The sequence below is a fragment of the Sus scrofa genome, chromosome 13, assembly GCF_000003025.6.
Source record: "Sus scrofa isolate TJ Tabasco breed Duroc chromosome 13, Sscrofa11.1, whole genome shotgun sequence".
Lineage (NCBI taxonomy): Eukaryota > Metazoa > Chordata > Mammalia > Artiodactyla > Suidae > Sus > Sus scrofa.
The window spans coordinates 157369167-157393209 of record NC_010455.5 but is presented as its reverse complement, the minus strand read 5'-3'; the positions used below and the strand labels follow the sequence as shown (position 1 = coordinate 157393209).

General features: G+C 40.0%; 1 protein-coding gene across 1 annotated transcript in view; it reads left to right on the top strand.

Annotated features, from left to right (window-relative positions):
- The window catches only part of CEP97 (centrosomal protein 97), a 32178-nt gene continuing 12919 nt past the window's right edge, over positions 4785-24043 (top strand). The window contains exons 1-8 of the mRNA XM_021070500.1: positions 4785-4925; positions 6750-6892; positions 8340-8498; positions 10108-10209; positions 11555-11668; positions 12214-12380; positions 22097-22261; positions 23439-23572. Of these exons, the coding sequence (XP_020926159.1) occupies positions 4883-4925; positions 6750-6892; positions 8340-8498; positions 10108-10209; positions 11555-11668; positions 12214-12380; positions 22097-22261; positions 23439-23572 (1027 nt within the window). The 5' untranslated portion in view covers positions 4785-4882. The remainder of the gene's footprint in view (positions 4926-6749; positions 6893-8339; positions 8499-10107; positions 10210-11554; positions 11669-12213; positions 12381-22096; positions 22262-23438; positions 23573-24043) is intronic.

The window sequence follows — 24043 nt, the reverse complement described above, 5'->3', positions numbered from 1 at the left end:
AACCAGAGCCACAGCAGCGGCAGTGCCTGACCTTTAACGTGATGAGCCCATGAGGGAACTCCACTCTTTGGTTATTTGTTATTGTGTGCGTAACATCTATTAAATAATAAATAATAGTGAGGTAAGTTAAGGCTCATTTGGTTCTTCTAGATAACCCATGATGAAATAAAATTCACATTTTATGGCAAGACAGGAAAATTTATTTATTTTTTATTTATTTATTTATTTATTTATTTTTTGTCTTTTGTTGTTGTTGTTGCTATTTCTTGGGCCGTTCCCGCGGCATATGGAGGTTCCCAGGCTAGGGGTTGAATCGGAGCTGTAGCCACCAGCCTACACCAGAGCCACAGCAACGCGGGATCCGAGCCGTGTCTGCAACCTACACCACAGCTCACGGCAACGCCGGATCGTTAACCCACTGAGCAAGGGCAGGGACCGAACCCGCAACCTCATGGTTCCTAGTCAGATTCGTTAACCACTGCGCCACGACGGGAACTCCAAGACAGGAAAATTTAAACATAAAATTTTTCTCTGCCAACTTGGGCCTCCTCCCTCCCCTTTAGTAGGTGTTGTGCATCTGCATTAACCAGACCTCCTGAAGAGATAACATTCTTTCTTAATCTCCTAGTCACAGCTTCCTAGGAGATATCCTTCCCTCTTAATCTTGCAAGGGGCCATGATGACCCCATAACCCACTATCCTGTACTATAGATCTAGACTGTGTAAACTGTCAATAATATGTAATTTGTCTCAAAAACTTATATAATTGTGCTTTGACCTTTCATGGATGGAATAGTCCTCAGGGCTTTCTGGGTTATAATCCCCAGGTTGGCTCTTCTTTCTTTGATCAACTATTGATTAATTTTTTTCATTGACACCCAAGAATAGCTATTTCACGGTTGGCAGCTCTCCCTCCGTGCCACAGGTCATAGGTAAGGGAGCAGGGCCATAAGAGTCTACCAATGAATACTAATCAGAGAATAAAACTTGATTTTGTGTCCCTAAGACTTCACATAAATCACACACACACACAAAAATCACATCAAAATCACATAAAAGACTTTTTTTTTTTTTTTTTTTTTGTCTTTTGTTGTTGTTGTTGCTATTTCTTGGGCCGCTCCCTCGGCATATGGAAGTTCCCAGGCTAGGGGTTTAATCAGAGCTGCAGCCGCCAGCCTATGCCAGAGCCAGAGCCACAGCAACACGTGATCTGAGCCGCGTCTGCAACCTACACCACAGCTCACGGCAACGCCGGATCGTTAACCCACTGAGCAAGGGCAGGGACCGAACCCGCAACCTCATGGTTCCTAGTCGGATTCGTTAACCACTGCGCCACGACGGAACTCCGACTTTTTTTTTTTTACCTTGCCTAGGGCATGCAGAAGTTCCTAGGCCAGGGATCAAACCCAAGCCACAGCAGTGACAATATTCGGTCCCTAACCACTAGGCCATCACGAAACTCCAATAACTTCTTAGTCTGAAAACTTTAAAATTTGGAAGTTATTAATGTTTACTTCTTTTTAATATAAGTTCTCATGTAAATTAGAAAATCCCCTTGGTTTTGTCAAGATAAATTGCACTATCCATGGTGTCCCAGTTTCCTGTTTACTTAATCCCCTAACTTCATTTTATCTAAACTTGTACATAATACTCTCCAGAAACTGCTCTGTTAAAGATTACAATCCACTATTACAATAGTATCTTTCCTGCCACTATATTACTTTCCAGTTTATCCTTGTTATATGAGCAGTTTAACCTTTCTAAAACACAAGTTTCATTTGGTCAGTCCCTCCCTTAAAAGCACCATGTGAAAACTAGTGAAATGAATGGTGGGAATTAGGGTGAGATTCTGGTGGCCCATAAAAGTTGAATTTCAAGAGGGAAGTTTTTTTCGGTTTGTTTTTGTTTTTGTTTTTTTTTTGTTTTTTTTTTTTTGGCTGTGCTAGAGGCATGCGGAAATTCCTGGGCCAGGGATCAAACCCTTGTAACAGCAGTGACCTGAGCTGATGCAGTGACAATGCCAGATTGTCAACCCACTGAGCCACAAGGAAAATTCTCAAGAGGGAAGTTTCTGAAGAAGAGATTAATATGATAAAAGGTGTTGTTTTACAGACATCATGCCAGTGGCAGTGGGCAGATGAGTCAGGTGATCAGCTGTTGTGGAGATCAGGTATACTGTGATGATAGGAGGGAAAGTCTTGTGGGGACTGGGCCTGCCAAAAAATGCTACCTTGTTGAGAAGTTTGTGGTGTTAGTAGGAGCTTCCAAATTGATTGGAGTGTTCAGGGTTAAAAATATATGCAAAAAATGGGGGAGGGGGAGGGAGTGGGATGGACTAGGAATGTGAGGATGATAGTTGCAAACTATTGCCTTTGGAATGGATAAGCAATGAGATCCTGTTGTATAGCACTGGGAATTATATCTTGTTATTTATGATGGAGCATGATAATGTGAGAAAAAAAACTATACATGTATGTGTGACCAGGTCACCTTGCTATACAGTAGAAAATTGACAGAACACTGTAAACCAGCTATACTGGGGGAAAAAATAAAAATCATTATTAAAAAATATATATATATACACAAAATGGAACAATTTAGTTAAAGTTTGGCAATTTGATTTTAGCTGCAGAAGCTTTATCTGAAGCATGAAAGAGTCCATACTGTGATTTTAAAGGGTTGCTGGTTTACTTAGGCATGGGACTGTACCCAGGAACTATGGCCACTCTAAGAACTATGACTATACTAGGTTAACCACATGAATCCTTTAGCCCTTTCCTCAGGATCCCAGGCCAGATGAACCAGACTAAACTCTGGTTCTGTTATTGCTGTAAACTTGCTGGAACCTGTGCTCCTCAAGTACCTTCTGGACTTTCAGGATTCCCCTCCCAAGTCATTACACTACAAAACTGGAGAGAACTGTAAACCCTTTCTCCCTCCCTGAACTACAGATTCAATCCCCACCAGCTGTTTCAAGAAACAAAGGTTAGTAGGAGATAGTATTCAGGCTTGCTTCGTACTTACACCTATGTAGTCAGACTATGCATTTTAGGTAAGGGGTCTCTTGGTTAGAAGAAAAAAAATTTTTAGTCTTTTTTTTCCCCCACATATAATGATTTTCATTTTTTCCATTATAGCTGGTTTACAATGTTCTGTCAATTTTTCACTGTACAGCAAGGTGACCCAGTCACACATACATATATATACATTCTTTTTTCTCACATTATCATCATGCTCCATCATAAGTAAGTAGACATAGTTCCCAGTGCTATATAGCAGGATCTCATTGCTTATCCATTCCAAAGGCAATAATCTGCATCTATTAACCTCGAGTTCCTAATCCATCCCACTCTCTCCCCCTTGGCAATCACAAGTCCATGATTTTCTTTTCTGTGAAAAGGTTCATTTGTGCCTTATATTAGAGTTCAGATATAAGTGATATCATATGGTATTTGTCTTTCTCTTTCTGACTTACTTCACTCAGTATGAGAGTCTCTAGTTCCATCCATGTTGCTGCAAATAGCATTATTTTGTTCTTTTTTATGGCTGGTGTATATATACACCACATCTTCTTAATCCAAACATCTGTTGATGGACGTTTGGGTTGTTTCCATATCTTGGCTGTTGTGAACAGAGCTGCAGTGAATGTGCGGGTGCATGTGTAAAAGTTTCTAGTCTTTATTCTCTCATCAGAACTAGGAAATTTGTTTTCAGACCAAATCAGTGGGAAACATATTAAAAAAGAAAAAAAGAGTTAAGGCAGTGTGTAATTAGTAGGAGGAGGACCCAGGAAGGGGGGAATGCACACAGAATCAATTGCCTGGAAATCTAAAAGTGTGAGTTACTGGATTTTCCCAAACAGAAATTATCAGAGATTTTGGATACTGCTGTTTCAGAAAGAGGGAAATTCAGAATAAAAGTTGCAAGATGGAATGGAAGAGTGAGTGGTAGAAACTGAAAGCTCTCCTCCTCCATTCTGGGATGCTACCAGGTTAATCTCTCACTTCCTGTGAGCACAGCTTCATTATCACCTGCCTCCACCTGCAGCCTGTGCTGTCTTTTCATTTCTCTTTGAAGTGTCGGAGTCTACCCATCTTTTAAGCGTTAGCCGCCCATTTCAGTTCCCATTTCAAGTCTTTTCTGAAGATTAGTTTTCATTTCTTTCTCCAGCCCCTGAAATCTTACTGAGTTCGTAGCTACATTTACACTAGTTAGCGCATAAAGCTATATCACAAGTATAAACCTACTCTCCTCCAGCTAAGCAGTGTAATTTTTGATTTTGTATACTGTACACTTATTTTGTATAATCTGGAAATAGTCTGGGTTTACACTTACTAAATATACTCCCAGGCCTAAAGTTCTGTTAAATATTGGAGGAACAACCATTTAAAAATACTTTATAAAAACTTCTATCCCAGCATTCTTTAACTATATTTTCAAATAAAATATATCTACTTTGACTAATCTCAACAAAATCGCCTGTAGTGGAATTCAACGCTTTTAACTTATTCAGAATTGCCAAAAGAAGGGACAGCCCCCATTATCGGAAGTCTCTAGCAATGAGTTTTCAAATGCGATCTGCATTCGGTAGCAGATGGTAAAAGTGTCCAATTTCGAAAACACCTACAAAAAGGAGTGAAACTATCATTTAACATCTGTTCGCTTGTAGCCAAATAAGCGAGTTGACCAGGATTCCTAAACCCACTGCGGCTCAGTTTCTAACACACGTTTTGCGTCATTAGGCGTAGGGAGCCAATTGGGCCGTTTGGGTGCCGTGCATCCTGGGAGCTGTAGTTCCGGGGGGGGGTGTCCCTCCTCCAGACTACAAGCTCCATCGAGCAGCAGGAGGACGGTTGCTTGGTGTAATTAGCAAGCGGGAAGTATGGCGGTGGCGCGCATCGACGCGGCTTTGCCTCCTGGAGAAGGTAAGGCGACCGTCACCTCTGTGTCCCCAGGTTTACTCCATGGAACTGAATTAAATAGTTGCTTGACGGAAGGAATAAGACTGGGTATAGGGGTGCAGTTCTTGTCCAGTTCTTTTGATGCGGGGCTGCGGGCATCGCCGAGGCGCGCTACCCTCTGGGAGTTGTAGTCTCCTGGGCGCTGCCTGGCTCTCCAGTGTCGCGGCTAGGGCCAAGTGGGGGGACTACAAGCCCCCAGGGACCTTCGCGCTACTGGACGCCGCGGGTCCCGCGCTGCTGAGGATGCTTGGATGATGGGTTTCTGGCCGCGATGACCTTTCTTGGATGTTTACTTTGAGTTCTGGGTTCCCAAGTGAAAACTGCAGAGTCCCCCCTTTCCCTTGGATCCCTAAAATTTTCAAGAAAAATCTCTAACACAGCTCCCTAGATTGACGTTGGACCTTTTCTTGGGAAGTGTCTCGTGGCCGTGATAAAATCTGGGGGTTATTCAGAGCCCACAGTTCTCCACCCCTTGTTCTGTATATGTGGTCCTGGGACCTGGTTTGGTGGCTGCTGAGGAGAGCGCGGGGCGTGGGTGATTCCGTAGGTGCTGCGTGAGCCAGCTTCTTTGTTTTGGTTACAGCTGAGGCTCTGGGTCGGGGGCAGGTTGGAGGGTCGAGACTAGTCTCCACCGCCCAGATCAGGGCCTTATTTGGGAGGGAGGTTCTAAGAGGTCTTTCGGCCCTTTGAATTGTGTGCAAAAGCTATTCATTTTTCTGGGACGGTATATAGCTTTCACTAAATTCTCAGAACGGAATGACACTTCCTCTCCTACCTTCCCCCAAATGCTAGAAACCATTAGACAATGGAAAAACGTTGCAACTCTTCAGGAGAGCAACCTTGTATAGTTATTTCCCTCAGTAATCTTAATCTGGGTATAATTTGATATTGGTAGTTTCTCTGGCCCTTCCACCCTCTGATATCTGCATCTCTTAAATTCCCCTCACCAGCCCACCATGGCAGTTTACTGATAATCATAATAGTAACATTTATAGAGCACTTTTTAAATGAGCCAGACTATGTTCTGAGTGCCTTTTTTTTTTTTTTAAACATTATCTCATTTTCTCTGTGGAAGGTTATAAGCCAGAACCAGCTATAATGGAAAAAAAATAAAAATCATTATATTAAAAAAACCCCAAACATTATAAGCCAGGTATTATTATCATCCCTATTTTATAGAGTAGAAGAGCGAGCCCAAAAGATATCAGTAACTTGCCCAGGATATCACAGTATTTAGCTAGGGGAGCTAGGATCTGAAGGTCCGTTATATATACTAAATTATTTTATTGAATATTGTGTACCAGGAATGAGGCTAAATACTGTTCATATGGTTTCTCCTTTCATCTTCACATCAATTTAATGAATTAGGTATATTATTACCATCCTGTAGATAAATTTACTTTTATTTTCAAAATAGTTTGAGCACTTTAGGATATACTGGTAGGTTGTAAGCAGGTTGGTCTCTATCAAAAGATTAGTTACATTTTAAAAATACTGTCATTATTTAGGTACAGAATAGAGAAGTGATAGTTCCCATTTAAATGTGAAGAATTCCCAAATATAGAAACTTGAGTATCACAGATCTAGATATGATTTGATATTTCTGAGGGAAAGTGAATAATTTCAGTCTACAGTCATTGAGAAATCATTTGTTTTAGTTTTTCAACGATATTTATTATGCTCTGGTGTTTTCTAACTCTAAATGTGTAAGATTTTATGAGTATAATTTTATCCCTATGCTCAGCTCTTGTATTTGTGTTTTCTAACAGTTTCTCTTCTCTTTTCAAGGATCAGTGGTCAATTGGTCAGGGCAGGGGCTACAGAAATTAAGTCCAAACTTACCCTGTGAAGTTGATATTCATACTTTGATTCTGGATAAAAATCAGATTATTAAATTAGAAAATCTTGAGAAATACAAACGATTAATACAGGTAGGTATTGCTATGTGGAGAAAATAGTTACATGACTAGCTTATTCTTACAGAAAATGAAACAATCATATAACAAAAAGTAACTCTGCAAGCCTGGAAAGCAGTAAATGTTGCCTTACATTTAAAAAAATATTAGTAACTGTAATAAATTTATTTAGTAAATAAAATAATTTAATGAAAAATAAAAAATTTTTACATGACATGCTTATTACATAATTTTTTTTTTTTTTTTGTCTTTTTACCTTTTCTAGGGCCGCTCCCACGGCATGTGGAGGTTCCCAGGCTAGGGGTCCAATCGGAGCTGTAGCTGCCGGCCTACAACGCAGCCAGAGCAACATGGGATCTGAGCTGCGTCTGCAACCCATACCACAACTCACGGCAACGGATCCTTAACCCACTGAGCAAGGCCAGGGATCAAACCCACAGTGGTTCCTAGTCGGATTTGTTAACCACTGAGCCACGATGGGAACTCCTTTGCAGAATGATTTTTAAACTTCTGAAGATGAATATATATTTGCTACATTTAAAGTAGACTAGGAAAAAAAAAGCATTTGTTAAAAAAACAGGTTGGGCATTGGGAACTATGTTTAGTCACTTATGATAGTGCATGATAATGTGAGAAAAAAGAATGTATATATGTATGTGTGACTGGGTCACCTTGCTGTACAGTGAAAAATTGACAGAACACTAAACCAGCTATAATGGAAAAAAATAAAAATCATTAAATAAAAGCAAAAAAAAGAAAACAGGTTGGAAAAATACTACTTTTTTTTTTTGTCTTTTTAGGACCACACTCATGGCATATGGAGGTTCCCAGGTTAGGGGTCTAATCAGAGCTGTTGCCGCTGGCCTACACCACAGCCACAGCAACACCAGATTCGAGCTGCATCTGCAACCTATACCACAGCTCACAGCAACACTGGATCCTTAACCCACTGAGCAAGTCCAGGGATTGGACCTGAAACCTCATGCTTCCTAGTTGGATTTGTTTCTGTTGCGCCACAACAGAAACTCCTGTATTACATTGTTGAGATAACTTTTTATTTTATGGTGAGGGTACAGATTTCATTGATTTATTCATTCAGCAAATGTTTATTGGTCCCTTCTTGTGTGTCTGGCACTGTTCTAGATTTTGATGAAGTCAGTGTAAGGACTCCATTATTATGAAGCTTACATTCTCAAGTAGTTGCTGTATTAAAAATGTTTTCTTTTAGTAGTAGTTGGAGTAGGTCTGATTGCTTAGCTTTTTCTGTGTTTTCCACTGCTTAGAAACAGCAAGAACTAATAGTTATGCTGAAGAGTATTTAGACAATGTATATGAAAAGTACAAACTGGATATGTATATTTGGGAATGTTTGGCCATGTGAACAAAACTTTTTAACCACTCTAATGTGGAGGTAATATTTATATTTTGCTCCTAAGCACAATGATATGTTTTCTCTCCACAGTTGTCAGTTGCTAATAATCGGCTGGTGCGGATGATGGGTGTGGCCAAACTGACCCAACTCCGGGTATTAAATTTACCTCATAATAGCATTGGCTATGTGGAAGGGCTGAAGGAATTAGTACATTTGGAATGGCTGAATTTGGCAGGAAATAATCTCAAGGTAAATTGTTTTTTTCTTTTTTATGGCTGCACCTGCAGCATATGGAAGTTCCTGGGCTAAGGGTTGAATTGGAGTTGCAGCTGCGGCCTGTGCCACAGCCATGGCAACACTGTATCCAAGCCCCATCTGTGACCTATGCTGAAGCTTTTGGGAATGTGGGATCCTTAATCCACTGAGCAAGGCCAGGGATTGAACCTGCGTCCTCATGGATGCTAGTCAAATTCGTTAACCACTGAGCCATGATGGGAACTCCTAGATTTTCTTTTTTTTTAATTTACAAAAGTATTTGTTGTGAAAAAGAAATTTAAGCAGTGTAGAAATAGTGGAATAAAAAGTGAAAGTACCCACTCCGGTTCCTCAGAGTTAATTTCAGTTAACATAAACTTTAAAAAAAAAAAACCTCACTTTGAAGATTCTCTTTGGGAGTTCCTTTTGTGGCTCAGAGGGTTACAAATCAGACTAGTATCTATGAAGATGCGGGTTCAATCCCTGGCCTCACTCAGTGGGGTAAAGATCTGGCATTGCCGAGAGCTGTGGTATAGGTTGCAGGTGCATCTCGGCTCCCGTGTTGCTGTGGCTGTGGCTTAGGATGGCAGCTGCATCTCTGATTCAGCCCCTAACCTGGGAACTTCTATATATGTCAAGTGCAGCCCTAAAAAAAAAGGGAAAAAGAAAATTCATGCTGAATTAAGCTTTGTGTATATGTTTAATGGCAGAGTGGAGAATATACTCTTTTAAAAGTCAGGAGGTCTGGATTCTAGTCCTATTTCCATCATGTAGTAGCTTTATAATTTTGGATAAGTTAATAAATATATCTGTGTTTTTTTTGTTTTGTTTTGTTTTTTGTCTTTTCTAGGGCCACTTCCCTCAGCATATGGAGGTTCCCAGGCTAGGGGTCTAATTGGAGCTGTAGTCACCGGCCTATGCCAGAGCTACAGCAACTCGGGATCCAAGCTGAGTCTGCAACCTACACCACAGCTCACGGCAACGCCAGATCCTTAACCCACTGAGCAAGGCCAGGGATCAAACCCAAAACCTCATGGTTCCTAGTCGGATTCGTTAAACCACTGCGCCACGACGGGAACTCCACTAGTCGGGTTTGTTAACTGCTGAGCCATGATGGGAACTCTGAGCCTGTAATTTACATTAATTACCATTCTAAGCGCCTTAACTGTTTTAACTCATTCAGTTTCATGACAGCCTATAAGGTAGGTACAGTCTTTATGCCTATTATACAAATGAAGAAACTGAAGTACAGAGAAGTTAAAGTAGCTTGCCTAGGGTAACACATTCAGGAAGTCAAAGAGCCAGGATTTGAACCAGGCATTTTTGGCTCCATTATTAACTTGTTAACTCTATGCTATACCAACTGTTGTGTGTTATCACTAAAGTTTCTTCAAGTGGTAAATATCTGGGATGATATGATCCCCTACTCTTAGGGGGATAATGAAGGTATAAACTTGCTGTATAACAACATACCAGATTCTGTTGTTGCCTCCTCTTCTAATAATAAGCAGAGGAGGCAGGAGGCTCAACTACAAGGAATGGGAAAAAATTTCATGTTTTAATTTTGTGTGCATGAAATAATGTGATCCTTTTCCTTTGATAGGCCATGGAACAACTCAATAGCTGCACAGCTCTACAGCACCTCGATTTATCAGACAATAACATACCCCAGATAGGCGATCTATCTAAGTTGATATCACTGAAGGTAAGTGTTTTCTGACTATGTCATTTCTGAAATTTTATACTAAAATACGAAGGGAAAGTGATCTAATTGGTCTAAAATCAGCCTGCTGTATATGAAGAACAGATTGTGTTCATTATGATAAAAATTCTAGTAAAGGAGTTCCTGTCATGGCTCAGCGGTTAACAAACCTGACTAATATCCATGAGGACGTGGGTTCAATCCCTGGCCTTGCTCAGTGGGTTAAGGATCCAGCATTGCTGTGAGTTGTGGTGTAGGTCGCAAATGCAACTTGAATCCAGCATTGCTGTGGATGTGGTGTGGGTTGGCAGCTGCAACTCTGATTTGACTCCTAGCCTGGGAACCTCCATGTGCCATGAGTGCAGCCCTCAAAAGACAAAAAAACAAAAAACCAAAACAACAAGCATGACCCAAAAATTCTAGTAGAGTACCAGAAATTAAGTATGAAACTTTTTGTTGTTAATTTCTGTAAAATTAGTAATAGATAATTGCTAAATTATCAAAATTAACCAGTTTATTCTTCATTGTTGCTGACTTAATTCTTTAAGTACATTGTACCTTCCAAGCTTTAAGTTTCCAAGAGAATATAGTTGCAAATTATGGCTTGTGGGTTATCTCTTCTTTCTCTCATTTGGAAAATTTGCTTTATACCTGATTGTTTTTGTTGTTGTTGTTGTTGACCATGCCTATGGCATGAAGATGTTCCCAGGCCAGGGATTGAACCCCGCCACAGCAGTGACCCGGGCACATTAGTGACAGTGCCAGATCCTTAACCCACTAGGCCACCATGGTGGTCCTATACCTGACCCTTTATTTTATTTTATTTTTTAATTTATGGCTGCACCTATGGCATATGAGGTTCCCAGGCTAGAGATCCAATTGGAGCTACAGCTGCTGGTCTACACCACAACCACAGCAACGCCAGATCCAAGCTGCATCTGCCACCTAGACTATAGCTCATGGTAATGCCAGATCCCTGACCCACTGAGCGAGGCCAAGGATTGAACCTGCAACCTCATGGTTCCTAGTTGATTTGTTTCTGCTGTGCCATGACGGGAACTCCAAGTTTTAATAATTTAAATCTCACAGCATGCCCGTGGCTACACTAAGCATTTTTTCTTAGACAAGTTTTTAAACTTTTTTGAGCTTAGAATGTGGATGTGGAAAGAGAGTTGGACCAGAAGACCACCTAGGACTTAGGGCATTAACAACATCTTTGATTCGTGTGGGATGAGAAATCGAATAAAAGCGATTACTTTATTCTTGTACACACCATTTTTGTTTATCAAAATAGACCTATTTATTTGTAGTCCTTTCATTTGTAATTCATTCTGTTTTTACTTTCAAGACCCTGCTTTTACATGGAAATATCATCACCTCTCTTAGAATGGCACCAGCTTATCTACCCAGATGTCTTGCTATACTTTCTTTGGCAGAAAATGAAATCCGGGACTTAAATGAGGTAAAGTTTGAGGGTATTTTATGGGAACCAGAAAGCTGGAACATCAGGAGAGATGCAGGAGAAGGACATGAGTTCACTTTAGAATGAGCATCTTGGAAGAAACTGCTATCAAGATGAAACACTTAGCTCTAAAATATCATTATTTTTCTTTACACTTTATTTAATGTCAGTGGGTTATTAAGGCTCAATTTCATTTGTAATGCTGTAGCTATCCACCGGACAGTGATTGCTGGTAGAGGGACGTCTACATTAAAGGGGTTAATAAGACACGCTGTGTTCCTTTTTGTGGCTGCTATTATGTTTTCAAAATAGGGTTCTCTTTCCTAGGAAATGGTATTCCCTAAGGGACTTTCTGCAGGAGGGATAGATGGCCATATTATTGGAGTTTTGAAAGTCAGTGGATAATATAAGAGTGTTACTTGTCACTTTTCAGAACAAGGGGAAATTGTTAAATTCTCAAACTGCCAAAGATGTGTAATCACCGGAAGCCCTGTGCTTGACACTGAGTAGTCCATTTCCTTTAACAAAGATGTCCTTTGTTCTAGGTCTCTTTTCTGGCATCCTTAACTGAATTGGAACAATTATCGATCATGAACAATCCCTGTGTGATGGCAACACCTTCCATTCCAGGGTTCGACTATCGGCCATATATCGTCAGCTGGTGCTTAAATCTCAGAGTCCTAGATGGATATGTCATTTCTCAGAAAGAAAGGTGACCGTGACCTCTTTAACATTCACATTTATCATGGACGTTACTGAAAGGCCATTTCTAGCTTATTACAAATTAATTAACTGAATATTTCTTAATTTAGAAATTAAGATCATTAGTGCAAAAAAAAAAAAAAAAAGATCATTAGTGCAGTCATATAGCAGTCTCTGTGCTGGTCATTTAGGATTTTCTCTCCTTTCTAAAACAGGGATAAGAAGTAAATATCAGCCTTAGAGGTTGGGGCTAATGAGTTTACTTAGTGCCCAGCCCAACAAAAATTTGATTTCTGAAAGTTTTTGTTCGTTTGTTTGTTTTTGTTTTTTGGCTGTGCCTATGGCATGTGGAAATTCCCAAACCAAGGATCAAACCCACGCCATCACTGTAACCAGAGCTGCAAGCAGTGACAACACTGGATCCTTAACCCACTGAGCCATGAGGGAATGCCCAAAATTTCTTTTGTTATTTGGCTCTTTAGAGCTTGGAGTTTTGGAGTTTCTATATAGAAACCATATTTGCCATGTGGGGTTTCATATCAGTCCCACAAAAGCTTGTATCCATCATATTGTAAAGGCAATATTAGTAATACCTTAGGACCCAATTACCTGTCTTTTTTTATTTTATTTATTTATTTATTTTATTACTTAATGAATTTATTACATTTAGTTGTACAATGACCATCACAATCCAATTTTATAGGATTTCCATCCCACAACCCTAGCATATCCCCCCACCCCAAACTGTCTCCTTTGGAAACTTGAAGTTTTTCAAAGTCTCTGAGTCAGTATCTGTTTTGCAAAGAAGTTCATTCTGTCTTTTTTTCAGATTCCACATGTCAGTGAAAGCATTTGATGTTGGTATCTCATTTTTGGACTGATTTCACTTAGCATGATAATTTCTAGGTCCATCCATGTTGTTAAAAATGCCAGTATTTTGTTCCTTTTAATGGCTGAGTAATATTCAATTGTGTATATGTACCACATCTTCTGGATCCACTCCTCTGTCGATGGACATTTAGGTTGTTTCCATGTCTTGGCTATTGCAAATAGTGCTGCAATGAACATTGGAGTACATGTGTCTTTGCGAGTCATGGTTTTCTCTGGATAGATGCCCAGGAGTGGGATTGCTGGATCAAATGGTAGTTCTAATTTTCAGTTTTCTGAGGAATCTCCACACTGTTTTCCACAGTGGTTGTACCAATATACATTTATCAACTGTGTACTAGGGTTTCCTTTTCTCCACACCCTCTCCAGCACTTATTGTTTGTAGACTTTTAGATGCTGGCCATTCTGGCTGCTGTAAGGAGGTACCTCATAGTGGTTTTGATTTGGATTTCTCTAATAATGAGTGATGTTGAACATCTTTTCATGTGTTTTTTGGCCATCTGTATGTCTTCTTTGGAGAATTGTCTGTTTAGATCTTCCGCCCATTTTTTGATGAGGTTGTTTGTTTTTCTGGTATTGAGCGGTAGGAGGTGTTTATAAATTTCAGAGATGAATCCCATGTCAGTTGATTCATTTGCAAAGATTTTCTCCCACTCTGTGGGTTGTCTTTTCATTTTGTTTAGGGTTTCCTTTGCTGTGTAGAAACTTTTAAGTTTGATTAGGTCCCATTTGTTTATTTTTGTTTTTACTGTCATTATTCTAAGAGGTGGATCTGAGAAGCCAATTACCTTTTATAACATTGACTCTGTGGGAAAATGCATGCAGAGTTCCAATTTGGAACTGGTAGCAGACATGCTTATTGGCCCTCCCATTCTATCTGTGAAGCATCAGAATTGGGAACTCCTCCTTCTCTAGATCATTCATGGTTTCTGTGGCTTGGAGATGGAACCCCTGTATGATGCCGGCACATAATCAAGGGAATCAGCTTTAGGGGAGGTAAGGAGCTGGGTTGTGGATAAGGAGAGGTGGAGTTAGGATAGTGAGAATGGAGGTGACTTTATTCTCTTCCCTCTGCCTCATTTCACTTCCTCCTTTTGCTGCAGGATTCAGGTATATTCAAACTAAGGAATTTAGGTTGTTGAGAAAAATGCTGCCACAGTTGATGTCTGAGACGACTTTAGTTTGTTAACAGTACTCCCATATTCTAAGACAACTCTGGAAATATCCTGTCCTGGAGAGTGGAATTATTCTAAGGGACAACCATTGACTTAAAAATTGATGGGTACCCTGAGCAGTGTTCCAGACATTTTCCTGGTCAACTTTGGAAGTTGCCCTGAAAGACAGGGAGGAATTTCTAGTTTTTGTATCTACCCAGTCTGTTATTTGCTAAAAACATACAGGTTAATGTTTTTCTCTATTATGTAAAGTGTCCCAGGTTCTCTCATGGCTTCAGGTAGCTGGATCTTGAGTGTGTGTCACCTGAAAGAGTAATGAAGAGTTACTCACCTCCATGGTGCTTTGGCGGAGGGCTTTCTCAGAGAGAAGCATAGTTGGGGAAAGACCAGCACCTTTGTGTAACACCTCAGTATATGGCATTCTTTCTGATTTTGTTTGGATCCCTTTGTCATTGTTTATAGGACTGAGGGCTAAGCTTTATCTCTGTTGCTTACAGATCAGAACTTACGGAGTAGAATTTTAGAGATGTTTCTTTTGAAAGGGCATTTAAAACATGTATAGAAGTAGAGTAACATAATGGACACTTAAATACTCACTGTGCAGTTTCAATAATTATCAGCGTTTTGCCAATCTTGTTTCCTCTATATACCTTTTTTTCTGTTGTTGGAGTCGTTTTTGGCTGTGCCTGCTGCAGCCAGAAAGGTGGAAATTCCCAGGCCAGGGATCAAACCCATACTACATCATTGACCTGAGCCACAGCAGTGACAGTGCTGGATCCTTAGCCCACTAAATCCACCAGGAAACTCCTGTTGGAGTGTCTTAAAAGCAGTACGAGATATCATTTTATCTAATACTTTTTTTTTTTTTTGGTGAAATAGCAGTTTTAAATTCTAGTAGTTGGAGTTCCTGTTGTGGCGCAGTGGTTAACGAATCCGACTAGGAACCATGAGGTTGCGGGTTTGGTCCCTGCCCTTGCTCAGTGGGTTAACGATCCGGCGTTGCCGTGAGCTGTGGTGTACGTTGCAGACGCGGCTCGAATCCCGTGTTGCTGTGGCTCTGGCGTAGGCCAGTGGCTACAGCTCCGATTCGACCCCTAGCCTGGGAACCTCCATATGCCGCGGGAGCGGCCCAAGAAATAACAACAACAACAACAACAAAGACAAAAAGACCAAAAATAAAAAAAAATTAAAAAAAAATAAATTATAGTAGTTACTTCTGTTATATAATGTAAACTGTTACTTTAATTTCAAGAATGACATCCCAGTGATTTGAAATTAGTACGTTAGAGCTGTATGAATTTTAATTTTTTCTTTTTTTTTTTTTTTTTGTCTTTTTTTTGTTATTTCTTTGGGCCGCTCCCACGGCATATGGAGGTTCCCAGGCTAGGGGTCAAATCGGAGCTGCAGCCCCCGGCCTACGCCAGAGCCACAGCAACGCGGGATCCAAGCCACATCTGCAACCTACACCACAGCTCACGGCAACGACGGATCGTTAACCCACTGAGCAAGGGCAGGGATTGAACCCGCGACCTCATGGTTCCTAGTCGGATTCGTTAACCACTGCGCCACAACGGGAACTCCTGAATTTTAATTTTTTCTTTGAATTGACAGGGAGATATTTTTATCTAGGGAAAAAATATTTTATGGATTAATAAATTTGTATAATAGTATGTTTATTGATGAATATGAAACAAAGGCAGAAAAACAGATTTTTTTTTTTTTTTTGCTTTTTTTTTTAGGGCCGCACTTGCAGCATATGGAGGTTCCTAGGCTAGGGGTTCAGTCGGAGTTACAGCTGTCGGCCTTTGCCATGGCCAAAGCAATGCTGTATCTGAGCCTCGCTTTCAACCTACACCACAGCTCAGGGCAATGCCAGATCCTTAACCCACTGAGCGAGGCCAGGGATCAAGCTCATGTCCTCATGAATCCTCGTTGGGTTCGTGGACACTGAGCCACAATATGAACTCCCCCGCAAAAAAAGATCTTATAGTAGTTTTGGGTTTTTTTTTTTTTTTTTTTTTTGCAAATTCAATTACCTGTGTTTTTATGGTTTAGCATAATTTATGTCTCTATGTGTCTATAATTTTAGATATTGAATGAGTTTTAGTGTTAAATTATTATTTTTTAAAATGTTATCAAATTATAGTTGATTTACAGTGTTGTGATTTCTGCTGTATAGGCAGGTGACTCAGCTATATATATATGGATATATGTATATATGTGTATTTAAGTACATATATATGTGTATGTATATATATATTCTATTTCATATTCTTTTCCATTATGGTTTATCACAGGATATTGAATGTAATTCCCTGTGCTTTGCCGTAGGACCTTGTTTATCCATCCTATATATGTACTAGTTTGCTTCTGCTAATCCCAAACTCCCACTCATCCCTCTTTTCACTCCCACCACAAGTCTGTTCTCTCTGTCTGTGAGTCTATTTCTATTTCTTAGATATATTCATTTGTGTGATATTTTAGATTTCACATGAAAGTGATACCATATTGTCTTTCTATTTCTGACTTACTTTGCCTAGTATAATAATCTCTGGTTCCATCCATATTACTACAGATGGCATTATTTCATTATTTTTTCATGGCTGAGTAATATCCCATTGTCTACACATACGATATCTTCTATATCCATTCATCTGTCATTGGGCATTTAAGTTTTTTCCATGTCTTGGATGTTATTATTATTATTATTTGCTTTTTTTAGGGCCACACCCGAGGCGTATGGAGGTTCCCAGGCTAGTGGTTGAATAGGAGCTATAGCCGCTAGCCTATGCCACAGCCACAGCAATGTGGGATTTGAGCCACATCTGCAACCTACCCCACAGCTCACAGAAACGCTGTATCTTTAACCCATTCAGTGAGGCCAGGAATTGAACCTGAAACTTGATGGTTCCTAGTTGGAGTCATTTCCAATGGGCCACAATGGGAACTCCTGTCTTGGATATTATAAATAGTGCTGCTATGAACATAAGAGTGCATGGTATCTTTTGGAGTTAGAGTTTTGTCCAGATATATGCTTAGGAGTGGGATTGTTGGATTGTTTTCTGTTTTTTGAGGAACCTCCATATTGTTTTCCACAGTGGTTGTACCATTTTATATTCCTACCACCAGTGTAGGATGGTTCCCTTTTCTCTACACCCTCTCCAGCATTTATTATTTATAGACTTTTTAATGATGGCCATTTTGGCCTGTGTGAGGTGGTAGGTACCTCATTGTAGTTTTGATTTGTATTTTTCTAATAATTAGTGATGATGAGGATGTTTTCATGTTCCTGTTGGCCATCTGTATGTCTTTTTGGAGAAATGTCTATTTAGGTCTTCTGTCCATTTTTTGATTTGCATGCTCATGTTTTTTTTTTTTTTTTTTTTTGGTTTTTTTGCCTTTTCTAGGGCTGCTCCTGCGGCATATGGAGGTTCCCAACTAGGGGTCTAATTGGAGCTGTAGCCACCGGCCTACGCCAGAGCCACAGCAACTCGGGATCTGAGCCGGCCTACACCACAGCTCACAGCAATGCTGGATCCTTAACCCACTGAGCAAGGCCAGGGATCGAACCTGCAACCTCATGGTTCTTAGTTGGATTCGTTAACCACTGTGCCACAATGGGAACTCCTTGTTTTTTTTGTTTTTGAGTTGTATGAGCTGTTTGTATATTTTAGAAATTAAGCCCTTGTCAGTTGTGTCATTTGCAAATATTTTCTCCCAGTCTGCAGATTGTCTTTTCATTTTGCTTATGGTTTCCTTTGCTATACAAAAGCTTATAAGTAAAAGTCTCATATGTTTATTTTTGCTTTTATTTCTGTTGCTTCGGGAAACAGATTTTATAGTAGTTGATGCACCACAGTTTGTGGTCTTCCTCACACACTTGAATTATGGAATATTCAAGTCTGAACCTTCTTCTGTATCCACTTACTTTACTTCCCTCCCAAGCTGCAAATCATCTATATCCTGGAAATGTTGCTTGTTAGCTGTTATTCAAGTTGGTGATTGTCCTTTACTATGGACCTTTTTTTGGGAAAACAGCCATTTGACTAACCATTTGCTTTGTAGGGGCAATTCTATGTTTTGGAAACTTAGAGCAGATTTCATGAAGATTCTGAGTGATCCTGGTCCACAGGAATGTAGACATGGAAGAAATACTTCTAATGTGTGTGTTTTTTTTTGTCTTTTTAGGGCCTCACCTGAGGCATATGGAGGTTCCCAGGCTAGGGGTCGAATCGGAGCTGTGGCCACTGGCCTATGCCACAGCCACAGCAACATCAGATCTGAGCTGTGTCTGTGACCTATACCACAGATCACAGCAATGCCAGATCCTTAACCCACTGAGCGAGGCCAGGGATCTAACCTGTGTCCTCGTTGATGCTTGTCATATTCGTTTCCGTTGAGCCACAACGGGAACTCCAACTTCTAATTATTTTTATTAAGTAGAATAAAAAATTTTTTGGAGTGTCCATCATGGCTCAGTGGTTAACGAATCCGACTAGGAACCGTGAGGTTTCCGGTTTGATCCGTGGCCTCACTCAGTAGGTCGCAGATGTGGCTCCAATCCCGAGTTGCTGTGGCTGTGGCGTAGGCTGGCTGCTACCGTCGTAGATTGGACCCTTAACTTGGGAACCTCCATATGCCGCCAGTGTGGCCCTAGAAAAGACAAAAAAAATTAAAAAATAAAAATAAAAAATTTTATCGTTAGACGAGATTGGTATTACATGACTTCAGTTAATCAGCTTGGTATAAACAGTTTTTCCTTTCTTGTGACATTGGCACATCATAGAAAACTAAACTCACTCTCTTTTATTGTGCCAAGACTCTCCTGCATAAGTCATAGCAAACTATCAAAAGGATCAGTTTTGTTTCAGTCTGTAATACACCTTGGATAGGATTGACAGTTTTGGACTGTACAGTTTTTTTTTTTTTTTTTTTTTTTTTTGTAGAGCCTCATATGCATCATATGGAGGTTCCCAGGGTAGGGGTTGAATTGGAGCTGTAGCTGCCAGCCTACACCACAGCCACAGCAACGCCAGATCCAAGCTGCATCTGCGACCTACACCACTGCTCACGGCAATGCCAGATCCTTAGCCCACTGCGACCTCATGGTTCCCAGTGGGATTTGTTTCCACTGTGCCATGACAGGAACTCCTGGACTCTACAGTTTTTTGCATGATGTGGATACTTTAATATGAGGATTTGAGAAAATGATTTTGGATTGGAAATGATTTTTGAACTATTTGCTATGCTAAGTTAATGATATAAAACCAGAGAAACAAAATATACCAAAATAATCCAATTTCAGCTTCAAGTTGAGGGGCAGATTTAAAAATGTTGAAGTTTGGACTTCTCTTGTGGCCCAGTGGTTGAGGATCCAGCACTGTCACTGCAACGGCTTGGGTTGCTGCTGTGGCATGGTTTTGATCCCTGGCCTAGGAACTTCCACATGCTTCTGGTGTGGCCAAAAGAAAAAGAAAAAAGTAAAATTGAGACAAAGGCATGTTAATTTAAAATAAATTGAAACATAATGCAAAAGTAAACAGTTTAATAACCTTCCATGAATCTGTCATCCAACTTCAACAGTTTTCAATTCATGATCAAGCTTGTTTGTCTATACCTTCAGCCACTCCTCCTTTTCTGGTACTGTTTTGAAGCAAGTTTCAGATTACATATAGTTTCATTACTAAAAGAAAAAGACTCTTAAAGAAATAATAATGCTATTACCACACCTCAAAAAATGTAGCAATAATTTCTTAATGACAAGATACTAAGTGCTAACATTTCCAGTAGTCCTCATAAATGCAGTTTTTGAACATCATTTATTTATTTATTGTGCCACACCATGGCATGTGGAAGTTCCCGGGCTGGGGATTGAACCCATGTCATAGCAGTGACCTGAGTCGCTGCAGTGCCAGCACCAGATCCTTAACCTGCTGGGCCACAGAACTCCTTAAATGCAGTTTTTTTAAATGGATTTTTGGAAGCAGGATCCAAATAAGCCTATATATTATAATTGGTTGATACATTTAAAAAAATTTCTTGATTGCTCTCTTTTTCAGGGTCTTGAAAATTTATCATTGGAGTTCCCATCCTGGTTCAGCAGAAACAATCTGACTATGAACCATGAGTTGTGGGTTCTCTCCCTGGCCTTGCTCTGTGGGTCAAGGATTTGGCATTGCTGTGAGCTGTGGTGTAGGTTGCAGACACGGCTTGGATCTGGCGTTGCTGTGCCTGTGGCATAGGCCAGTGGCTACAGCTCCGATTTGACCCCTAGCCTGGGAACCTCCATATGCCGCGGGTGCAACCCTAACAAGCAAAAAAAAATTATTATTTTTGCTTCCTCCATGTGTTGGCTGTGCTAATTGGGTAATTCTCACTCAGGATCTTGTGGTGAGGTCATATATGGGGATGGAGTCATTTGAAGGCTCAACTTGGCTGGAGGCCCAGGATGACACAAATCTCTGTATGGGTTCTTCCTCTCTTATTTTCTTTGCTTTCTTTTCTCTCTTTTCTTTTTTTAGTTGTTGAAGAAATCAGATTATTTGTCCTGTAGAGTTTCCCATTCTGCTTATTTTGCCAATTGCTACATCCCCCTGTCCTTTGATGTACTCCCCTCCTTCTGTATTTCCTGTAAATCGGTATTTGGTTGTGGAATTTTGAACAGATTTTTGTAGTGGGAAGTACTTTGTGGGTTCTATTGAGAGGCACATGGTATCTGGTTGTGTCTTGTGTTATTTTAAAATTTATTTTTCATTTTTTTGTTTTTTTTTTCTGTATTCCTAATTTTTTAAATTATTTATTTATTTATTTATTCATTCATTCATTTTTGGCTGCTCTATAGCATATGGAGTTCCTGGACCAGGGATCAGATCCGAGCCACAGATATGACCCACACTGCAGCTGTGGCAACACCAGGTCCTTAATCTGCTGTGCCATGCCCGGGATCTAACTTATATCCTGGTGCTGCACAGATGCCACTGATCCCATTGTGCCACAGCAGGACCTCTGTCTCTTGTGTTATAAGTAACGGTTATGATCAGTGCCTGAACCATTAATTCATTGAGTGTTGCAAAATGGTTAATTTTTAATTCTAGCATTCACGTTTTAAATTAGCTGGAATATATCTCTGAGGTAACTGTTTGGTTACTCATTGGTATAGTTTGTATAGTAAAGACAGTATTAATAATATTTAATTCTTCCCCTTTACTTATCAGTTTTTAAAAAATGAGTTGGTAATTCACTAGCATCCTTCAGCTGTTACCAATTAGCTTTTTTTTTTTTAAAAAAAAACTATCATTTTGAACTGATGAACTTAAACACAATTTATGTATTTAAATACTTCATTTTGACAGTGACTCATTGCTTCTTTGAAAATAATTTTAAAATGTTTGGAACCATGAGTACAAATCTTTGGATGTGCCCCTAAGCAAAAAAAAAAAAAAAAAAAGGTTTAAAACGTAAGGGAAAAAACAAACAAAAAACATTTTAAGAGTAAGGAGAGTGAATCAGAAGGATAGATTTTTTAGAAAAAACTTGAGTGGATTTTGTTTATGGGAAATACCAATGATGCTATAAAGGTAAATTAAGAAGGAAGATCATTATTGCTTAAAAATGTATCTTGTGTAAACCAGTGCCAATCCTTCTTTATGTTCCCTAATTCCAGTTTAAAAGCTGAATGGCTCTATAGTCAGGGAAAGGGGAGAGCATATCGCCCTGGCCAGCACATCCAGCTTGTCCAGTATCTGGCCACAGTTTGTCCTCTCACGTCTACGCTGGGTCTTCAAACTGCAGAGGATGCCAAACTAGAGAAGATTCTGAGCAAGCAGAAGTAAGCCCATTTATCTGTGGCAGCTGATGAATTCACAAGTGAAAGTCTTTGTGGGTTTGGTAGGCTCGGGGTGAGTGCTGTGGCCCATATTTCTGGGCATTTGGACTCCTCATCAATGCAGCAGTCCTGCAGGGATCTGAGCCAGGGAGTGCAACCCAGTTTGCACCCCAGCAACTGCATTGCTGATCATTTCTTGAGTGGGGAGAGCCAAGTGGCATGGGAGAGTTGGACTTTTTAAAAAGCGCATTTATCCTTTTATTTAAAAAATTTTTTTAAATTTGTCCTTTTAATGTGAGTGTTTCATATGGGTTTTAAAATACTAACATTAAGAAGTATACCTAGAAGCATTTTGTAGTCACTTCTTTTATCAGAGATCCTGCCTATGAGGGTTTATTCATGTGTGTGCACATGACAGTGTCTGACTACATGATTTAAAAATAAGTTTTTTTTAAGTTTTTTTTTTGGTCTTTTTAGGCCCACACCCTCGGCATATGGAGGGTCCCAGGCTAGGGTTCGAATTGGAGCTGTAGCTGCTGGCCTACATCACAGCCAAAGCAACACGGGATCCAAGCCACATCTGTGACCTACACTACAGCTCATGACAACGCTAGATCCTTAAACCACTGAGCAAGGCCAGGGATCGAACCTACGTCCTCATGGATGCTAGTCAGAGTTGTTTCTGCTGAGCCATGATGGGAACTCCTAAAAATAAGTTTTTAGGCTTTTCTATCCAGTGCTTTTATTTTATTTTATCTTATTTTATTTTATTTTACCATCTCACCTGTGGCATATGGAAGTTCCTGGCCTAAGGGTCAAATTGGAGTTTGGAGTTGCAGCTGCCAGCCTGCACCACTGCCACAGGAATGTGGGATCCAAGCCATATCTGTGACCTACACCGAAGTTTGTGGTAATGCTGGATCCTTATCTCACTTAGTGAGGCTAGGGATCAAACCCACATCCTCATGGAGATTATGATGGGTTCCTAACTTGCTGAGCCACAACGGGAACTCTTCTATCCAGTGCTTTTAAATGAGACTTGGGTAATTTGGGGATTATTAAAGGTATGCACTTTGAAAGCTTATAAACCTTTGCCTTTTTGGCAGTGTCACCTAGGAAGCATAAAAGCTTTCTTTTTTTTGGTTTGTGTTAAATTACATCAGATGTTACTGATTTTTAGGTTTCACCAGAGGCAGTTGATGAACCAGAGCCAAAATGAAGAGTTGTCTCCTCTTGCTCCTGTTGAAACAAGGGCATCACTTGTACCTGAGCATTCCAGCCCTGTTCAAGATTGTCAGGTAGTCCAGGAAAGCGGTAAGGAATTAACTGATCTCTGATCCTTTTTCTCCAAGTTGTTTGATCTGTTTGGTTATCATAAAACAGAAAAAAGTATATATTTTCATTTTTTTTTTTGTTAACTTAAGTGAACATTTGGATTTTATATTTTATATATATGTATACACACAGATAAACATACGTAACTATTATGTGCCTAATTTTTGAAAACATTCAGAAGACTGCTGCCTTTTGAATTGACCTGGTACTTTGATTATTCTTATGATTTTTTTCGAGAATTCATTTTCTTTCTTTTTTTTTCTTTTTTAGGGCTGCACCTGCAGCTTTAGGAAGTTTCCAGGCTAAGGAGTAGAATTGGAGCTGCAGTTGCTGGCCTACACCACAGTCACAGCAATGCGGGATCCAAGCCGCATCTGCCACCATTATCACAGCTCATGGCAATGCCAGATCCTTAACCGATGGAGCAAGGCCAGGGATCAAACCCGCATC